This window comes from Berghia stephanieae, chromosome 15 (genome assembly GCF_034508935.2).
Source record: "Berghia stephanieae isolate SIO BIC M18660-M18661 chromosome 15, UCSD_Bste_1.3, whole genome shotgun sequence".
NCBI classification, from domain to species: domain Eukaryota; kingdom Metazoa; phylum Mollusca; class Gastropoda; order Nudibranchia; family Aeolidiidae; genus Berghia; species Berghia stephanieae.
In genome coordinates, this window is record NC_088374.1 from 10,327,845 (window position 1) to 10,341,694 (window position 13,850).

The 13,850-nt window shown below is 37.6% G+C and overlaps 3 protein-coding genes across 3 annotated transcripts; 1 reads left to right on the forward strand and 2 right to left on the reverse strand.

Moving 5' to 3' along the window:
- Positions 1 to 2,853: 2,853 nt before the first annotated feature.
- On the forward strand, positions 2,854 to 3,210 carry LOC144960362 (uncharacterized). Its single transcript, XM_078893444.1, has one exon. The coding sequence runs from the start codon at positions 2,854 to 2,856 to the stop codon at positions 3,208 to 3,210; it is 357 nt and encodes a 118-aa protein (XP_078749570.1).
- Positions 3,211 to 5,813: 2,603 nt separating this feature from the next.
- LOC144960363 (uncharacterized) lies at positions 5,814 to 7,546 on the reverse strand. The gene is made up of 2 exons (XM_078893445.1): positions 7,517 to 7,546; positions 5,814 to 6,908 (listed from the first exon to the last, which is right to left on the reverse strand). The coding sequence occupies exons 1-2, from the start codon at positions 7,544 to 7,546 to the stop codon at positions 5,814 to 5,816; spliced, it is 1,125 nt and encodes a 374-aa protein (XP_078749571.1).
- A 64-nt stretch (positions 7,547 to 7,610) lies between these two features.
- Positions 7,611 to 8,681, reverse strand: LOC144960364 (uncharacterized). Its single transcript, XM_078893447.1, has one exon. The coding sequence runs from the start codon at positions 8,679 to 8,681 to the stop codon at positions 7,611 to 7,613; it is 1,071 nt and encodes a 356-aa protein (XP_078749573.1).
- Positions 8,682 to 13,850: the final 5,169 nt, after the last annotated feature.

Consider the following 13,850-nt stretch of genomic DNA (forward strand, 5'->3'; position numbering starts at 1 on the left):
GGTCATTGCTTGACCTCAAGTTTCTATTGGGGACATATATGTTTAGAAGGTCTTTAATATAGGAGGGACTGTTCGTGCTCAGGGATTTGTAGACAACAGTACAAATCTTATAGGCAACTCTTTTTTTAACAGGAAGCCAATGTAACTCATGGAGAAGAAGAGTTGCTGACGGGTATTTTTTGTTATTGCGTACAATGAGCCTGGCTGCGTTATTTGAGCAACCTGAAGTTTGCTAATTTTGTCTTTAGCTAAATTCGCCCAAAGGGAGTTACAATAGTCCAATTTAGATAAAACCAGGGAATTAATTAAAAGTTCTGTTATATGCTTCGGTATTAAATTACGAATTTTGCTTATTTTTTTCATTTCTATGTACATAGATTGTATGGTGTTATTCACGTGGCTTGTCATGGAAAGATCTTTATCAATGATGACGCAAAGGTTTTTGCTTTATTTGAAAATTCCATTGTGCTATTTCCGAGAGTAATAGGTGATTTATTTGCCTGTTTAAGTATACTCAGCCTTCCACACATTAAAATCTCAGTTTTACTATCATTTAATTTTAACTTATTGTGGTACATCCAAGATTTAATCTCATTAAAACAGCTCGTAATTCGTTGTATTAAGAACTGTAAATTACTAAGGGGTGCTGAATCATATATTTGCGTATCATCTGCATAAAAATGATAACTCAGATTGAATCTGGATATCACACTAGAAAGGGGCTGCATATATACAGTACAAAGGACAGGGCCAAGAACAGACCCTTGTGACACTCCAAAATTTAGTAAAACTTGTTCTGACTGAACACCATTCACCATGACAGTCTGCCATCGATCCTGTAAATATGATGTAAACCATTTAAGGGCAATTCCTTTTATGCCGAACGTATTTTATAGTCTTCTTAACAAAATGTCATGGTCAATGGTGTCAAAGGCAGCTGAAAGATCTAAAAGGCATAATACATTGATATTGTTAGCATCAGCATTACATAACAAGTCATTAAAGATTTTAAGTAGCGCCGTTTCAGTACTGTGTTGATGTTTGTAGGCTGACTGAAAGGGTTGTTCCAAACTGTTGTTCTTAAGATGAGATGTTAATTGTGTAAGAACTACCTTCTCCAAAAGTTTTGACAAAAAAGGTAAATTTGATACAGGACGATAATTGTTTAATATATTGTGGTCCAGTGATGGTTTCTTCAGAAGTGGTTTGACGAGGGCACTTTTAAAGCACGATGGAACTTTGCCAGTCAGTATGGATGTATTTATGATTGATGTAATGGATGGTAATAATGTATCGATGGAGCTGGCCAAAAGCTGTGCTGGTAGGGGATCAAGGTCGCAGGATTTAATGGGGGCTTTTTTTTATCAACTCGTTTATGGAACTAGGTGAAACTGGTTGGAACTTGTCTAAAGGGGTACCACAGAATGTATTTGTATCTATAAATGGGTCATGCCGATCTAGTTCTGAACGAATGTTATGGATTTTGACTTTAAAAAAGTTGACAAATGTGTTTGGCAAGTCTCTTTGATTGGTTGTAGATGGTAATGAAGTGCATCTTTTACGTCCAAGTAGATCATTGCAGATGTTAAATAATTGTTTACAAGATTTAGAAGTTTCGAATTTTGAAAGAAAATATGTGGTCTTTGCCTTTTTTATTGTTGTCTTCCAGGCACGAAATGCGTTCTTGAATATTTCACGATGAATCGTAAGGCTGATGTTTTCAGCAGTCTTTCTGCTCTCCGACACTTCGTTTTAGCTTCTTTAACGTCCGACGTATACCACGGAGCATACTTGCGGTTGGTGACGGTCCTTGTTTGGAATGGCGCATGTTTGTCAAGCGTTTCGATGAGACAACTATTCCACTGGTCTGGAGAAATCATTGAATTTTTAGTAAGTTTTGTTTCTAAATCGCCTCTGAAATTGTCCAAATTAATGCCTTTAATGTTTCTGGTTGATGTGGTGGTGGTTTCTTGGCATGGTTTTGAAACGTCAAGATTGAAAAAAATGAGGGAGTGGTTTGAAAAGGGGAGATAATCGACTGTGGAGTTGGTTTTTTGGAACTCTGAATTTTCTACAATTACCCAATCTAAAATATGACCAGCAGAGTGGCACAGAGAGACTTTTAAAGCTGCGCCTGTCATCTATGCAGGGCTCGGTGAACCTTGTTTGCGTCTACGCCCCAACCCTGCAAGCTTTGGTTGAAGTAAAGGACCAATTCTATGAGTCATTAGACGCCATTGTCAACAAGATCCCAGAAGTGGAGCATATCTGCCTTCTTGGCGACTTCAACGCGCGAGTTGGTGCCGACAGAGAATCGTGGCCAACCGTTTTGGGGCACCACGGCATAGGAAAGATGAATGAGAATGGTCAGAGGCTTTTTGAACCCTGCTGCTATCGCAAAGTATGCGTGACGAGCATCTACTTTCAGAACAAGGCATGTCACAAGGTATCATGGAGCCAGTCAGTGATGCCAAGGTTGTCAGCTATAAACGTGAACCAAGTCAGAGGAACCTGCAGGCATTGCGAGCTGCTCGAAGCAAAGCACAGCAAACAGCACGACGTTGCGCCAACGAATACTGGCTTCAGTTGTTGGACAACATCCAGCAAGCGTCGGGCAGTGGCAACATAAGGGCCCTGTATGAGGGCATCAAGCAGGCGACAGGCAAATCTACAAAGAAAACTGCGCCTATTAAATCAACGACAGGAGAAGCCATCACAGACAAGGACAAGTAGATGGGACGATGGGTAGAGCACTACTTGGAACTCTACGCCAGAGAAAACACTGCCACCTAAAAAGCGTTAGACGCAATTGAAGAACTGCCGGTACTGGCAGAGCTAGACGCAGAACCAATTATGGAGGAGCTCAGCAAAGCAATCGATGCTCTGGCCTGTGGCAGAGCACCGGGTGAAGACAGCATTCCACCCGAAATCATCAAATGTGGAAAGCCAGCCCTCTTGGAACCACTACATAAACTCCTGTGTCTTTGCTGGGGAGAAGACAAGGTACCCCAGGATATGCGCGACGCCAAGATTATCACCCTCTACAAAAACAAGGGAGATCATAGTGACTGTAATAACTATAGGGGAATATATCTACTGAGAATTGTGGGTAAAGTCTTTGCGCGCGCTGTCCTGGCTCGACTGCAAGTCCTCGCCAAACGAAACTACCCAGAGTCGCAGTGTGGCTTCAGAGCCAAGAGGTCGACATGATCTTCTCAGTACGTCAGATTCAGGAGAAATGCAGAGAACATTGCATTTGACCTTGTTAGCAGGAAGGGCCTTTTCCAGCTGCTAAAGAAGATTGGCTGTCCTCACAGCAGCTTATCATCATTGCCTCCTTCCACGACGACATGAAGGGCACCATCAGCTACGAAGGTGGAGCCTCTTAACCCTTCTCCATGCGCAGAGGCGTGAAACAAGGCTGTGTCCTTGCACCGACTTTGTTTGGTATATTTTTCTCCTTACTGCTGAAGTTTGCATTCAAACAGTGCCCAGAAGGAGTCCACTTACACACCAGAAGTGATGGTAAGCTGTTCAATCTGGTACGGCTGAGAGCAACGACCAAGGTCCGCACAGTCCTCATAAGGGAAATACTATTTGCAGATGATGCAGCTCTATGCGCGCATACCGAGGAAGTCCTCCAGCGGCCGATGGACAGGTTTTCCCACGCATGCAGGGAATTCGGGCTGACGATTAGCATCAAGAAAACAAATGTAATGTGTCAGGATGTCCCCTCTATACCAGCAATTCGCATTGACAACGAGGAGCTAGAAGTCACTGATCACTTCACATACCTGGGCACAACTATCACCAGCAACCTCTCACTTGATGCAGAATTACACAAGCGCATCGCCAAAGCTGTCGCTGTCAAGGCACAACTGAGCAAGAGAGTGTGGACCAAGAACCAACTCACTTTGAACACCAAACTCAAAGTCTACCAGGCATGTGTACTCAGTAGCCTATTGTATGGCAGTGAATCCTGGACAACATATGCCAGACAGGAGAACCACCTGGAAAACTTCCACATTCGCTGTCTACGACGAATTCTCGGCATCTGGTGGCAGGACAGACTCACTAACAATGCAGTGCTAGAAAGAGAGAACTCCCTCAGTATGCATCTCATGCTCTGCCAGCGACGTTTGCGATGGCTTGGTCGCGTACACAGGATGGACGATGGACGCATACCCAAAGACATCATGTACGGTGAACTAGCTTCTGAACGGCGACCAACTGGCCGTCCAGCTCTGCGCTTCTATGATGTCTGCAAACGAGACATGAAACTGGCAGGCATCGACTCAAACACATGGGAAACGCTTGTTGACGACCGCAGCGGCTGGAGATATGCGGTAATGGAGGGAGCGAAGAGAGGTGAGGAGAGGAGAAAGAAGAAGTTTGAGGAGAGGAGAGCAAGGAAGAAAGAGAGGCAGCAGATCCAAACACCAAACACACAGTCAAATTACGTGTACAACTTCGGAGAGACTGCCATGCAAGGATTGGTCTGCTGAGTCACACCCGTCGCCGCTCTCAACAAGACTGATGAGACCAAAGCCATACAGGGCGCAAACCATCGTCTCTTGAGACGAAAGGATGCCTGAAGAGAATTAACTTTAGTTCATGTACAAGAATATGACTACACATATAACACAAAATCCATTGATGATTATATACGCTTTATTTATAATATTTGTTTCACAACAGCCTCCACCATATTTCTCTCTCTCTCTCTCTCTCTCTCTCTCTCTCTCTCTCTCTCTCTCTCTCTCTCTTCCCTCTACCTACTTCCGCTACCTACATCGACATAATGTCATTAAGGCTCTGTTCGGGTAACTTCTCATTTTCCATAACATTACCCCCCACCTTGAAGTAATGTCTTCAACAAATAAGATAAATTGTTATGAGGGAATACATGTGTTGAATACAAATTTAACGAATTGCCTACAATAATGTGTTAGCTCTAACTCTTAATAATAAATCAAATCCATTTTAAAAACAATAACAATAGTAAAGTTCCGCGCAATTATAATGGTCACGATTATGAGTAACTGGCTTTTATGAGACTGACAAGGAGAATTAAACATCATTTAAAAACAAAAAAAAAAAAAGATAAATAAAAGGGAAATCCCAGTGAACTTAAACTATAAACTTTTGCCTCAATCTTTAATTATCTCCAAGATAAAAATGAATATATAGACATTATATATTATATATTGAAACAAAATGTTTTAACGTTTAAAGTTATTCCACTTTCAACAATTAAAATAGGATGGCTATTTAAATTGATATCTTTGCATTCAAGTCTGTCTGTGATATGATGTTATTAGTTATTAGGACATGCTAGGCGTCGTGAATACACATGGCAAGCGCCTCCATCGGTACTTAAGCACACAATCATCCGAACCTATTATCAGGGACTTATCACTAAGCCATCAGCTCTACCCATTCCGCCTCACTTACAACTTTTACAAACGGATCGTTGTCCAGGGGACAAGTGGGTATATGATTAAATTTGGTCTTTTAGCATTCCAAAGGGCCCGGAATAGGCATTGTATATGAAAAACATTATTATCATTGTAATGAATGCATGCATATAGTGTACGATATCAACCTATATGTATTATATGTACCTTATAACTTTCAAGTCTAAATAATCTGGGTTGCCACTTTAGCGTAAAATTCGTAAAATATTCTGGCAAGTTTAATGATAAACACATGGTAATAATACTTGTCAACAGTAAAATAATTAATAAAATATACGAACATTTCAAAATTAAATGTGATAATGAATACGTTAAATGCTTAAAATACAGTCAACCTTATGTCAACAATCTGTAAACGAGCTGGAGATTTAATAATGCGACCAGCTCTCGAAACAACAACGGAATGAGTTTTCTGCGGCGATCTATCATCGCCACATCTAGTGGTACAGATGTTTGTGAATGCTTCAATCTGTTATCACTGTCCTGCTTTGAGTTTTCATCAACTTTATCATCACATGAAGAAATATATTCTTCAACAGGATACTGTTCATTTTCCAATTCGGGAGCATGGACCCTCTGCACTGGTCGTACAAATATGCCATTAGCAGTTCTGATCTCAATAGTTCTGACACAACAATCTCGCCCAGGTAAAAGACGAACAACTCGAGCTAAAGGACACCGCAGCCTTAGACTGTTATCTTCTCTGAGTAAAACTAGAGAACATATCTTAACCGGAGAACCCTTAGGTGAAGACCTGACAAGAGGCAGGTTTCGAATGTACTCCTTGTGCCAGAGATCCCAGAATTTATTTAATTGCCTTTTAATCTGTAACGAAGCTTCTCTTGCCATGGCTCCACTAACAATTGGCTCTTTTGCTTCCACCGCCGGCTTATGGCTATCATGACGCCCAAGCAGAAAATGAGCAGGTGACAATGCCTCATTGCACTCAGGGTCATCAGAGACATAAGTCAGGAGTCTGCCATTTATGCAAGACTCTATTTTGAACAAGACAGTTTCCAGCTCTACTCTACTCAAACTCCGGTTTCCAATTGTCTTTTTTAAAGATTGCTTTACTGAACGCACTAGTCTTTCCCAAACTCCACCTCTCCAAGGAGCTCTAGGAGCGTTAAATGACCACTTAGGACCGTCATCGGTATAACGATCAGCAATATGTCTTGCCGCCGCTTGAAATGTCTTCGCGTTGTCAGATAGTATTTTAGATGGCATTCCACGTCTCTCAACAAAACGTCTGAACGCGAGTAGAAAATCACTCAATGACAAACTTCCACAAAGCTCAATGTGAACTGCTCTAACCACACAACACGTAAAGAGTAAGATATAGAATTTCTTCCCTACAGCATCCACAGTGAATAAAGGACCTGCATAGTCAACACCAGTAATACTAAAGGGATCGGCACGAACCAGGCGCTCCTGGGGTAAGGGAGAAATTGATTGTGAACATTGTTGAGAATCGAATCGTTGACAACGAACGCACTTCCGCTTAACCCTTTTTGTCAGAGACCTTAGACCTATTATCCAAAACTGATTTCTCACAGATGCCATAACTTGTGACACTCCTGTATGTTTTAACGCAATGTGTTCTCTGCGCACTAATAACAAGGTCAAATGACATTTTGGCAGAATGATAGGAAACTTTCATTCAAGGTAAGATCAGAAAATTGAAGCCGACCTCTCACCTTCAACAGTCCTCGTTTGTCAAGAAAGGGATTAATTTTATACAAGACTGACGTCCTTTTAACCTGCTTATTATTTTCAAGACACTCGATTTCTTCAGCGAAATGTAAACTTTGTATGTACAACAACAACTTCAATTTTGCAAACTCAAATTCATCAACACACAACTTAGGATGTGTCGTTTCCATAAGATCTCTTCTTCTTCTTGAATTATTTATGAATCAGAAAATCCAACCAATTATTCTAATAGACTTAGAGAAATCTCCCCACTGTGTAAAATCCAATGCTGAACCAGCTTTAGCTGGGCACACTGTGACACTAGTGGTTGCTGATTCCTCACTTACCACATGGCTACCCTCATTGACTTCGTCCATTTCATTATTAGGACCTTTGAGCCACGGTGGACCTTGAAACCACAACGGTTTCTTCAGAATTTCCTCAGCTGACAACCTTCCGGTTAAACAATCGGCTGGGTTCTCTTTCCCTATACAATGATGCCATGACTCGGGTAAGCTCTTGTATTTGAGCTACACGGTTGCACACAAACATTTTCCACCGAGTCGGCTCACTACGGATCCACTGCAGCACCGCAGACGAATCAGTCCAACAAAAGTACTTCACACTGTCTGGGAGCTGCAAACTATTGACAACAGACCGGAGAAGTTTAGCACCAACGACGGCTCCTAGCAATTCCAGTCTTGGAAGAGTGACAGGCTTTAAAGGACTAAGTCTAGCCTTTGACAACAACAAAGAAATAGAGATTGAACCATCAACTTCAAGAACTTTTAAATAGATCACAGCACCATAACCCTTGAGAGAACTATCACAAAAACAATGAAGTTCCACAGATTGTTTCTCTTTCCACGTGAGAGAAATAAAACATCTTGGAATCGATAACTCTCGCAACCTAAGCAAATCTCCAGCCCATGCCAAAAATCGTTTTCTCAACTCGAACTCAGCTTGCTCATCCCAATCAAGTCCCAACTTCCACACTTCTTGAAACAAAAATTTGACAGACATGATAATAGGGGAGATAAGCCCAAGTGGATCAAATGTCTTGGCTATGCAACTCAAAATCAACCGTTTTGTAACTAACACATCCTCTGGAACCAAGATACCATCAAAGGTGAAAGTGTCTTCGACTGGACTCCAACGCATTCCGAGAACTTTGACAGAGTCATTTTTTAAGCTTTTGTCTTCGAAATGTCTATGAATATTTTCTGCAACTTCTGAACTATTGGAAGACCATTTGCATAACTTCATACCAGCTTCACTCATGACTTTTGAAGCTTCAGACATGAGATTTATAACCTCGTCCACACTGTCGCCTCCCGAGAGCCAATCATCGCAATACATGTTCTCAGACAATTCTTGGATGGCCTTGGTGGCTGGATACTGTGACAGGTGATGACAAATGGTGGCATTCAGGAGAAATGGACTGGCTTTGTTTTCAAAAAGGACTCTTGTTATGCGCATAACGCGAACTATATTTTCCTCTGATTTTTGCATGATATCCGATGTAAAAACATCATTAGTTTGATAAAATTTCCCAATTAAAGATCTTTCTATTTTTATTATCGACCCCCCTTAAGTCAATAATGAAAGACCCACATTCTGAAGTTTTCTATGAATGATGGTAAAGAACACTTTGTAGATTTTGAAATTTAACTCCTCCAATTTATGACTAGATGAAATCATCGTCATCGAACGACATTTAAAATCAATGTATTCTGTTCAAGAGCCCTCCTGATGAAGGGATGTTTGGCGCAATATAAATCTATACCATTATTATTATTATTATTATTATTATTATTCATTGCGAGGATATTGGTCAAATAGTTATGGCACGCGCCATATATTGATTCATAAACAAGTAAATCCCAACAAAAGGAAGAATAAATCGATACACAAATAAAAAATATTTAATGATAATACAAAAGAAAAATCATAAACATTGATTTAATTTGACTTTATCAGCTTGGTACACTCATAGATAGAGGAGTATTCGATAATACTCTCTACAAAGTCGATGCCTATAATTATGGGTTTCGAACGAGCCTCAGGATTCATCATTAATGGTATTTTTATTGGCAATATATGATAAACATGATGGCACATAATAATAATAAAATAATAATAATAATAATAATAATAATAATAATAATAAATAATAATAATAATAATAATAATAATAATAATAATAATAATAATAATAATAATATAATAATAATAATAATAATAATAATAATAATAATAATAATATAATAATAAATAATAATAATAATAATAATAATAAAAATAATAATAATAAAAATAAATAATAATAATAATAATAATAATAATTAATAATAATAATAATAATAATAATTATATAATAATAATAATATATAATAAAATAATAATAATAATAATAATAATAATAATAATAATAATATAATAATAATATATAATATAATAATAATAATAATAATAATAATAATAATAATAATAATAATAAAATAAAAATTTAATAATAATAATAATAATAATATAATAATAATAAAATAAAATAATTAATAATATAAAAAATAATAATAATAAAATAAAAGATAATAATAAAAAAGAATGAAGAAGATAGAAAAAAATAAAAAAAAGAATAAAAAGATAGAATAAGAAGAAGAAGAAGAAGAAGAAGAAGAAGAAGAAGAAGAAGAAGAAGAAGAAGAAGAAGAAGAAGAAGAAGAAGAAGAAGAAGAAGAAGAAGAAGAAGAAGAAGGAAGAAGAAGAAGAAGAAGAAGAAGAAGAAGAAGAAGAAGAAGAAGAAGAAGAAGAAGAAGAAGAAGAAGAAGAAGAAGAGAAGAAGAAGAAGAAGAAGAAGAAGAAAGAGAAGAAGAGAAGAAGAAGAAGAAGAAGAAGAAGAAGAAGAAGAAGAAAAGAAGAAGAAGAAGAAGAAGAAGAAGAAGAAGAAAGAAGAAGAAGAAGAAAGAGAAGAAGAAGAAGAAAGAAGAAGAAGAAGGAAGAAGAAGAAGAAGAAGAAGAAGAAAGAAGAAGAAGAAGAAGAAGAAGAAGAAGAAGAAGAAGAAGAAGAAGAAAGAGAAGAAGAAGAAGAAGAAGAAGAAGAAGAAGAAGAAGAAGAAGAAGAAGAAGAAGAAGAAGAAGAGAAGAAGGAAGAGAAGAAGAAGAAGAAGAAGAAGAAGAAGAAGAAGAAGAAGAAGAAGAAGAAGAAGAAGAAGAAGAAGAAGAAGAAGAAGAAGAAGAAGAAAAAGAAGAAGAAGAATATGATGTTAAATCAATTTTCTATTCCTCATATCATTTCTTGGCAGCTAATGGATATTGTTTGGACCATATTTGATTTTAGATGTAAAGATTATTGTAACGAAAATCAAATGATTTATCCACACTTTATCCGTTACACTGATTCCTTATGATTTTACCAGATTATGCACGGAAGACAAAGGTTGCTATGCGCTTTGTTCTCCTTATTCTTTAAAAATGGTGGGTGTTTTTTTTTTAATATCTTGAATTATGTCGCAGAGTGGCTCAGTGGTATGGTCTTTGCTTCTTACACGAAATGAACCTAGTTCAAATACTCGCTGCGGTGTGTGGCCTTGAGCAAGTCACCTCTCCTCTCTCAGTTTGCAGCGCTGTAGTGCGGATGACGCCTGGGTTATTCCAGTCTTCCATTGGAATATACCCGAAAGAAAAAAATTCTTCTTTGTAATGAATAAAGGGAATTGTCACGTAAAGTGATCTAAACAACATTTGACAAGTTTCATGGTGATTCATTAACAATTTTTCCAAAGATCACTGAAGAAGACTTACGTGACTGCATTATGTCGTCTCCAACTAAAAGTTGTGATTTAGACACCCGTAAATACTGCCATGCTAAGAAATGCATTGATGTAATTTTAACTTCCATTTCCATATATTGTAAACGATTCATTGCAGTCAGGTGCTGTACCAGACATTTACAAAGTTGCTTATGCCAAACACCTTTGGAAAAAAAACCTGATCTAGATAAAGAGGACTTCTAAAATTATCGCCCCGTCTCCGATATTCCTTTTCTTTCTAAAATATTGGAAAATCTTGTTTGGAAACAATTACTGTTTCATCTTTAAAATAATTTTATTGAAGAAAAAATTTAGTCTGCTTATAGGCAACATCGTTCGACGGAAACCACACTTGTTAGGGTTGTTAAATATCTTCTTTCAGTTATAGACAGTGGTTCATGTTCTTTGCTGAATTTGCTTGACCTATCGTCCGCTTTTGACACAATCAATCACAAATCCCACCCCTTCGTTAGGCCTGTCATTCCACCAAACTAGTTGTCCCTGGATTACGAAAGAAATACTGGAATGGTATCATTTTCTCATTTCGGACCCTTTGTTTGGAACAAATCGGGGAGGTGAGAAAGAGGAGAAAGATCAGACCATCGGTGATAAAGTGAATATTGTTCACCAGACGGTAGGACCTGTTATACCTGGCGGAAGGCTAGCGCCCTTTACAAGGGGTAGCAAACAATTATTGTATGTTTCCAGCTTTAGACACCGGGATGCGCTCCGGTTCCATGGACCAATGGTCGGAATGAAGGAATGCATCATCTACCTAATTCAGTCCCTTGATTGATGAACAAAGAATAATTACAAAGACCGTTCCACACAGGACTGGTATCTCAGTGTAGTGGTTTGTTATTTGGTCAGTTTTTTTTGACTCTTTGACACCAGCAATTCTAAAAAAATTAGTTCATATCCTTCAAAAAGGACACTCATAATTAAAATTAATGTATCGGTCTTGAATAAATTCATACACATAATATTAATGAAACAAAAAATCCAAATTTTCTTAGAAGAAAACAAAATGTTGGATCCTCATCTTAGGTGGGAATGGTTAAAATAGAAATCCAGAAATTTACTCAATACTTCTGCAAATATAAACGTTGTAAAAAAATTAGATACTTATAATGAAGAAATAAAAGCCCTTAATAAACTAGAAGAACAAATAGTATATTATCCTTATGACAATAATATTTTACCACGAATGATGGAATTGCGGAAACAAATTGTAGTAAAACAAATTAAGAAACAATGGGAGAGCTGGCATCAAGTGGATAGAGGATGGAGAGAAATGAAATCGATTCTTTTTATCGTTAGAAAATACGGGGATTATAAAGAATACAATGTATAAATTGAAAGATGAAAATAATGATTATGTTACAATGTGTTTTGTTGATCCTTCTCCTCGATTCTTTTGGTATTGCCCTTTTCCAGTCTGATTTTGAATACTCTTCTTTTTTTTTTAAACTTGTTTCAAATCTTTTGAATTTGAAAGTTTTAGATTCCCCTTCAGGTAAATCAAATTAGAATTAACTTAAAATGTTCATGGCTAAAATTTGGAATTGACTTGCAATGCTGACATGCTAACAGATCATGGACATATAAAAGCCTAAGCCTATTTTGGCCCATTCATTCATATCACAACATTGATATGATATGCTTGAATCGATAATTGATAGAGATTTGCTTAACGTAAAACATTTTTTTTTCTATTAGAGTAGTAGTAAACAATACTTTACCATTAAAAACCCAGTTAATTAGGAAATATTTTTGTTGAGAAATTATGACAATCATATTCAGAACACCATTCTTTATTATCGTTACACATAGTTTCTCTTTTGACTCTCTCAAAAGCTTTCCTATATGAATTTTTTTTTCACAAAAATTTAAAGAAAATCTTCATTTCTTCCAATAGTAGTAGTAGTAGTAGTAGTAGTAGTAGTAGTAGTAGTAGTAGTAGTAGTAGTAGTAGTAGTAGTAGTAGTAGCAGAGTAGTAGTAGTAGTAGTAGTAGTAATAGTAGTAGTAGTAGTAGTAGTAGTAGTAATAGTAGTAGTAGTAGTAGTAGTAGTAGTAGTAGTAGTAGTAGTAGTAGTAGTAGTAGTAGTAGTAGTAGTAGTAGTAGTAGTAATAGCGTATGGCTACACCTCCAAAATCATTTCGTCAACCCAGCTTCGAAGGTCTTCCTCCGCCCTAAGGGCAGTTTTATAGCCACCTTCAAGTTTAGTTACTGTCTGGTCTCTGGGGCTGCCTGACATTTCCGGCAGGTATCATTGTTCCCAAGTTTCCATCTGCACATATTTGATGCAGTTCTGTCATGTCCCGTTAAGAAGGGATTTGATGAAACCCAGTATTTCTTGCGATGTGGAATGAAGGCAATTTTTAGTTGGATCTTTTCTGATGTTTCCTCCTCTTGGTGTTTCCATGTTCCACATTTCTCTCCAGTATTCCTCCACAATGAAGTCTGCCATTTTTGTTAGGTGGAAAGGTCTTCTCGATTTGAGTCTTGTTGTTCAAGATGCCCCCTTTATGATCACTCCTGAGAAGGATCATCACGTTGCTGTCGTACAGGAGCTTGTGCGCTGCCATGACACTGAATGTGATACCAGCCTAGATCCAATCCTGCAGGAACAGCTGAAGATGAATAGCCAGACCAAGAATGATCCAAACCTGCGTCCAGACAAGGTTCTTCCTTCTCCTGGACCCATAACTCCAACTCAATAAAAATGTCTTCTAATGTAATCAGCCGAATTGAAATACTTTGCTTGATATAGACTAACTTGGAAATACCAACGGATTTGACAATGTTTATTTTATATATCAGAGAAAGGTTTCTTTTCCCATGATTTTAGCATTTTCAATTTTAA